Here is a 7,887-nt window from a genome sequence, read left to right on the forward strand (position 1 = left end):
AGAGAGAGACAGAGAGAGACAGAGACATAGGGAGAGAGAGACAGAGAGAGTTAGGGAGAGAGAGAGCGAGAGCAAGAGAGAAGACAGTAACTTGGAGATTATGAGTGTACTCTACATTCATGTACAAGTACAGTGGGTTATACTTGGACTGGCCTCCATGAATCCTCTCTCTGTGCCTCACCCTGGGTCTCAGGCTCACTGGAGGGTCAAGAAATGCTCTTGGAGGAAGGTAGGAAACCCCGACCAAGGTGTTTCTGGGACTTGCGATCAGTGCTACAAAACACGCCTCATCTTGGTTTTGCCTCTCCAGGCGGGATGACAAACTGCGGATCCAGAACGGCTGGCTATGCCACCTGGCCCCAGAAATCATCCGCCAGCTGTCCCCTGACACAGAAGAGGACAAGCTCCCATTCTCCAAGCACTCAGATGTCTTTGCGCTTGGGTAAGAGTGGACCACACCCCTGCCTTTGACCTCCATGGTGTGTGGGTGGGGCTACTGCCTAGTGACACCTTTGGAAGAGACAGGGTACATGTTAGCAAGGACAAGGAGATAGGGCTTCCGAGTAAGCCTGAGAGTGGAAAGAATAACTGTAACACATTTGTCTGTCTGGAGTCTAACCAATTTTCCAGCCATGGCAAGTTACCCTATTCATTCACTCATTCATCCATCCATTTTGTTCATTGTGTATCGATTCATTGTTACATTGTTGCAACATTTGTGCACCAATTGGCCAATGAGCCAATTCCAAGATGGTTGCCCGTGCTCACTCAGCTGTGGTCAGTTCTCCACCCTGCTACTCCAGGAGGCTGCCCAAGCATGCGCCCAACATGCCAACGAAGGGCCTTGTTGTAATTACGAGCTTAAGCCTAAGGAATTACACAGCATCACACCCACCAGATTTAAGTTTCCTTTTTTGAATGATGTTTTTACATGCAACAGGATGCTCTGGCATGTTTGTACTTTGCATGATGATGGAGACCAGGGAAATTCACATGTCTGTCAGCTTGCAACTTTCTTTGCCTCCAGAAGCATGATCAAGTTTCCTGAATAGGAGAGCAACTCTAATCAGATGGCGCTGTCTCCTTCCGGGGGTTCCTTGTAGGCAAGCCACTAAGTGCAGATGGCCTTCAAGGACAGGAAATGTCCTCTCTGCCATTTTCAGTTAGGCATGGGTTTTAGAACTTATTTGGCTTCTCCTTTGCAAGGTGCTGGGGATAGGAGCCGGGGCCTTGTGCACATGCTAGGCAAATGCTATACTTCCGAGTGACTTTGACCTCCCTAGGGAGATGTTTCAGTCACTGCTTGTCACACAGTCTTGAGGGCCCGAGTTTCTAACCTTAGTGACTATATTAAACAACAGGATGTCTGGGTGGTAGGGAGGCAGATGCAGAAGGGTCCCTAGAACTTAATGGCTAGCCAATCCCAGCTACTTTTGTGACCCTAAGCCTAGTGAGAGACCCCACCTCAAACAATACAGTGGAGAGAAATTGAGGGGAGATAGCCAACATGACCTCTGACCTCCACACATTTATACAAACTTGCACATGTGTGTTTATAATCACAAGTATGTTTGCATATACACATAAGCGCATAACACATACATACAGAGAGACACACACACACATACACTACCATCAACAGATGAGAAGAAGCAACCAGGAAATTGCTGTACCACATCCCTTAAATAACCTCGCTGTGCCCATCCCTAAAATAGCCCTTATTCATGGGATGGATTTGGAGAGTTGGGAGAGAGTGCTGGGAACACTGACAAGGGAAGCTGCAAGCTTGTAGGTTTTAGGCAATCAGACTTGTCATCCCTAAAGCCATTAGTGAGGCAGTCAGTCTCCTGTAGAAAAGCGCCCCACTGAGCCCTCACCAGCAGCTCCATCCCCCCAACTGTGCATTTTAAGAAGATCTCAGTCCCCAGAGCTCCTCCTTTGAGCCCTTGCGAAGCCATCACTTGCTCTAACTAGTTAATGCCCAGATCTTTATCTAGTTAGATATCATTATCAGGAACCAAATTGCTGTAATTAAGTTGGTATATTTTTACTGTGAATTTAGCGAAAGAAAAAAAATGTAATTAACAAAATGTACTAGAGTCGGTAATTGGTTTCCCACTGGAGTTTTCCGGCTATAACTTTTTTTTTCTTTTCTTGAAAGTGAATTTTCCTCTTAAAAGTTGGGTTAGGAAGGAAGTTTTAATGAGCCTTTTATTGGTGACACTGTTGGATTGCAAAGGACCCCTTGCTCTCAGACTCCAGCCAATTAGGAGCATCCCGTTGCCAGGGAACCTCATGTTCAGGAATGCTTTAGAGCACAGAGAAACCTGTAGAAGTGTACTTGAGCACCATGTTCAGCTTTTCACGTGTATGGTAGCCCGCGGTCTTCACAAACACCTTCCCAAGTTGGCATCACGCTACCCTGGATTGACTGTGAAAAGCAAGGTCAGATGGCTGTGACCTACCGTGTGGCAACTGGTGGCAGAGCTGTGACTCAGGCCAGGAACACCCTCATTCTGTGACTGAGGCTTTGCACCGAGCAGCCCACAGAGCCGGGAGCCAGTCACACTCAAGGTCCCCGCTTCTGTCTGCTGCAGATTAAGCTTAATAAAAACCTATGCAGGAACTGGGGAGATGGCTCAGTCCTGTGTGTGTACCATGCAAATGTGAGGACCCGAGTTCAATTCCTAGAACCCACCTAAAAAGCAGAAAAGGGTAGTACATGCCTGTGATCCCAGAACCAGGAAGGCCTAGACACATAGACCCCTGGAGATTTCTGTCCAGGCAAGATGAGCTGATAGGGTCCAGGCCAGTGAGAGACTCCAAGAAACAAGGTAGAAGCAGTGTGTGGCAGTACATACCTTTAATTCCAGCACACAGGAGGTAGAAGTAGGCAGATTTCTATGAGTTCAAACTCAGTCTGGTCTAGATTGTAAGTTTGAGACTAGCCAGGGTCACATAGAGAGACCCTGTCTCAAATAAACAAGGTGGACATAGCAAGCACTGACACCCGAGGGAGACCTCTGGCATCCGCATGCATGTGCATGTAAGCACATAAGCACAGGCACACGTACATACATGCCCATATCGGCACATGTACACATGGAAGAAAAAGATAGAAGACCATCAGTGAGCTGAAGTCATGGCTTGGGCTCTAGATGGGGCACAGGGGACACGGACCTTGAGTGTCGACAACTGGTCGAAGAGATGTCTGAGTCACCTGGTTTGTTGTAAAAGGCTCGCTCCCTGGTCAGTCCCTTCCTGTGTACCAGAGCCAGCTCACCTAGGCAGGGGATGGTCCGCCGAGCCAGCAAGTCATCAATCAGCCAATCAAAGCATCAGAGTAAAAAGACGCCCTGAGCACTAGGCATGGGGCTCAGCGGGAAGTGCTTGCTTAGGGTGTATGAGGCTCTGGATCCTGTCCCAGCAACTCAAAACCAGGAGCCAATCTCGCCTTCCTCCAAAGACTGTGTCAAGCCGACCTTCCTACTCCCACACTGAGGCCATATGAGACACTGGGTCCCATCCCCAACACCAGAGAAAATAAAATCCAGAAGGTATTTTTTTTCATTTATTATTTATTTTTAAGTTTATTTTAATTTTTGGGATAGTATATTTACATCATTTTCCCTTTGACCTTCATTTTCCCCACATTTTTTCTTGACATACTTATTCTTAAACATAACCCGCTCGGTCTGTGTAATGTGACTTGCATATATGTTTTCAGGGCTAACCATTTGGTATTGGATAACCAATTGGTGTGCTCTTCCCTGGGGAAGACTGTTTCTCCCGCCCTCAGCATCCTTAGTAGCTGTAGTTCTTTGTACAGGGTGGAGACCTTCTGGGCTTTCCCAACAGCCTGTTGCTCAGCTTATGTTTGGGCAGCACGATTAGGAGCCAGGGAGATGACTCAGCAAGTTTCAGGCCATCTCGGGCTACATAGTTTTGAGCACTTTTGCCCTCGAAGAAATCTAAAGTTTGGTTCCCAGTACCCCGGCAGCTCACAGATGTAACTCCAGAATCTCTGATGGCCTCTTCTGGCCTCCACAGGCACTCACAAGTCAAGTGGCTATATAACCCCACACACTCTTAACTAAAAATAAAACAAAAGTTTAAATAGAATAAAGTTGCCGTGAAGACATGAGTTAACACAGTCCTTGATCAAGCAAGAGAATGCCAAAGTGCTTTGTGTTCCTGAAAGAAAGGCCCGGAAGTTTCCTTGGGGAGCAGGGGCTGGGCCGGGGTGGGGGTGGTGGTGGTAACATCATTTCCTGGGATTATTGAGATGTTCCTTGAAGTGAGTGACCTGCTTCTCAGGGAATGGAAACTATTGGCCACAGTATAGCTCAATGACATGCCAGCTTCCCCAAGTTCATCCACCACCACCATGCTCACCATGCTCGCCTCATTTACATACCATCCAGCCATCACCCTGACCATGGTCAAGCTCTCTGTCAGCATCCTTTCTCCCGTTATTTCATTGCTGTGACTTAGGGGGCATCTGGTCTGGCAAATATCCATGGAGCAATCCTGGTACCGTGTGCCCTGATGCTTGGTGTTCCTCAGAGACACCTTTCCATAGGCACAGAGAGAAGGGGTGGGGCTAGCACAGTATCATCCCGGTAGCATAGACTATGGCCAGTCTGCATCACACACTATGATTCATCTTTACAGTGCACAGGTATGAAAGTAAAAGCTCCCGTCCCACTACTTCTCATCATGTTGCTACCTTTCATGATCCTCCCTGATCCACACATATAAAAGACCCCCATATGTATTCCTCATCTCATTTCTTACACTTAGAGTGATCTATTGAGAAAATTTCATGCCAGGTAATATGGTGCTGTTTCACTTAAAAGAGTTACTTACCATCATACATACATCTGCTGACAACTACAGACATGTTATACCATTTCCAGCTTTTTCAGTGTTACATATTAGATGGTAGAGAACAACCTCATGAGTAAAGTATTCAAATACAGGTTTTTTTCCAAGTATAGAATTTTAATATATAATTGCGAGTGGCTACCACACTGTGTTAAATTATTCAGGTACAGTTTGTATCCATCCCGGCATCAAAATAGGTATTCTGAAACAACAAGCCTAATGTCTAACTTCAAGAGGGTTTTAAACAAATTGTCAACCCCCTTGAGAAGAGACTGCAGAGGGAAATGGCCAGCCAGGATGCTGCCCCTGTTGGTGCAGTGGGTGAAGAAAGGGGCTCCAGGGTCACAAATGGCACACTGTACTGCAGCAATGCCTCATTAACCATATCCACTGTCTGACAGCACCATCTGGTATGAGCTCCACGCCAGGGAGTGGCCATTCAAGACCCAACCAGCAGAGGCAATCATTTGGCAGATGGGCACGGGAATGAAGCCCAACCTCAGCCAGATTGGCATGGGAAAAGAAATCTCGGTAAGTCCTATGAGAGGCAGGGTCTGGGGTCAAGGAGAGAGGCCACTGACGCAGTCCTGAGATTTTCTGGTCTTGGGTATGAAGGTTATAGACACTTTCCCAGAGAGTGGCTAAGAAAGTGACCTGCTTGGAGCTTAAAGGGCAAATTCCCAGCACTATGCCTGCAATTCCAGGTGGCTGCCTCCAGGGGCGCAATAACACTTGCTTGCCCTCTTGGCAATGGATTGCTGCTTCAGATAAAACCAAAATAGACCACCTGGTCTGTTACTTTTTAAAACAAAATTCATTAAAAGATCACAAACAGTATTAGCACTCACTTTTCCTTGCATCTAATAATAGTCTGAAACCATTATCTAACTCAAAGTATACTAGACAGAACTCAAGAAGTCTGATTGTAAGTCTGATTGATCTTCCTTTTAGACACAATGGGGGAGAACCAAAAAGTCAGGGAAGCAGTAATTACCCCAGGTGTTTGTCAGGACTGCCTACCTCCAGGTTCCTCTTGCTGAGCAAGGAGATGGTGGAAATTAGCTTTTCTCCTCTGTAGTTTTGAAGGACACCCACTAATCTAGTGGGATGTAGCTAGCGACTGTAGGATTCCTTCTATCCCTTGCTCAAGAAAAATACCAAGGAAACTCCCTGAAGCTATTACTGGTCTTGACAGTTCTCCGGCCTTCTAGCACGGAGCCTCCCTGGCTTACTAAAGGGTCTCACAAAGTATATGAGAAAAGGGCAAGGAGAGAGTGTCAGTGGGATATGGTGAGTGGGTGGATGACAGAGGGTAGATGAAGAGAAATAAGGGAAATGATATAAAGGAATGGTTATGCAGATTCATGCTTTGTGGACCGAGAGATGGATGAATGGGTGGGTGGGATGTTGTGTGGATGAATGGTGGATGGTAAGCGAACAGAGAGATGAGAGAGTGTAGATAACTTATGTATGGATGAATGAATGGAGGGATGGATGATGAATGAGGATGGGTGAGTTCATATGGATGGATGGGTGTATGTTGTGAATGGATTGATGGCAGTGTGAATGGGTGATGGGTGAATAGATAATGGATACTAGAAGAAGAATGAATGGATGAGTTGATGGATGGATGGGTAGATGATGAGTAGACTGATGGGTGGCTGGGTGGTAGGATGGCTGTGTACATGAATGGATAGGTAGATGGTGGCTAGTGAGTGGATGCATGGGTGGATAGATAGATGGATGGTAGTGGTGGCTGTGTATATGAATGGGTAGGTGGATGGTGGTTAGTGAATGGATAGATTGATGGATGGATGGATGGATTTGTGGGTGGATGGATGGATCAATGGATGGATGGATGGATGGATGGATGGATGGATGTGATGGCTGCATACATGAGTGAGCAGATGGCTGGTGGCTGGTGATTGAGTGGATGGACAGAGTGGCTGGGTGGGATAGCTATGTTTATGAGTGGGTAGATTGATCAGTGGGTAGAAGGGTGGTTAATGGAGAGCTGTGAAGTGAACCAGGTGGATGGACACCTGGCTGACCCAGAGCCGTGCCCAGAAGCTGAGAACTTAGATGAGGACTCAGGAAAGTCACCACTTAGATCCAGTCACGACTCTCTGATCTCTTCTAGGACATACTGCTCTTCTGCTGGGCCTTCGAGCAGGAAGAGCGGCCCACCTTTACCAAGCTCATGGACATGCTAGAGAAACTGCCAAAGCGAAACCGCCGCCTGTCGCACCCCGGACATTTCTGGAAGTCTGCAGAGTATGTGTTTACCTCAGCCCCCTCCCCTGCTGCATTGCCCATTGATCTTTGTCTCCTTTTTGATCCCCTCCCTCAACCCTTCCCTGAGCTGGCCTCACCCACTCTGTGCACCCAGCACCCAGCCACCACACTTGTCTACCAGCATCTGTCTGTCCAGGGGAGCCCATTATGACATTGAGGTCCCCACAGTATCTACCGGTGGCTGGCACAGTGACCTCTGCCTCAGCTCTTCCTGATGGCAGATATTGTCTCAGTCTGAAGAGCACATGGAAAAACCAAGTTCCATCTGTCATGTGACTGGGGTCTCCTCCATGAAGCTCACAGGCAAGGCCCCTCCCACCTGACCCCACCATGACTGATCACAGCTCCCATCATCCTCTTTTGCACGAGTCTAAAGACGGGAAGAACTCCCAGCTTTTCCTCTGCATCTGCTTCCTTCTTGGGAGGCTCCATGCCTCTCCTTACCCTTGCCTTAGCTATAGGTTCATTGCCTCCTCCAAGACCAAGAACATGCATTTTACCCTGGGGTGCCCTCCCCAGGCCTGCAGCCATGACAGATCTCTCTTGAACATGAGGAGGCTGCTTAGGGGGTCTCATTTCCTGTTGTCTACCTAGGCACTCCCAAGTCAGCTCACATGGACTTAGGTATATACACATGTATGAACACTGAAAAAGTACTCCACACAAACTTACAGAGAGAGAGAGAGAGACAGAGAGAGAGAGAGA

General features: G+C 47.5%; 1 protein-coding gene across 1 annotated transcript in view; it reads left to right on the top strand.

Moving 5' to 3' along the window:
• Ksr2 (kinase suppressor of ras 2) overlaps positions 1 to 7,887 on the top strand; it is a 368,380-nt gene that overhangs the window by 356,257 nt on the left and 4,236 nt on the right. Inside the window, exons 17-19 of the mRNA XM_029476906.1 lie at positions 311 to 442; positions 5,289 to 5,418; positions 7,028 to 7,161. Coding sequence (XP_029332766.1) covers positions 311 to 442; positions 5,289 to 5,418; positions 7,028 to 7,161 — 396 coding nt within the window. The remainder of the gene's footprint in view (positions 1 to 310; positions 443 to 5,288; positions 5,419 to 7,027; positions 7,162 to 7,887) is intronic.

This window comes from Mus caroli, chromosome 5, assembly GCF_900094665.2.
Source record: "Mus caroli chromosome 5, CAROLI_EIJ_v1.1, whole genome shotgun sequence".
Taxonomy (NCBI): Eukaryota; Metazoa; Chordata; class Mammalia; order Rodentia; family Muridae; genus Mus; species Mus caroli.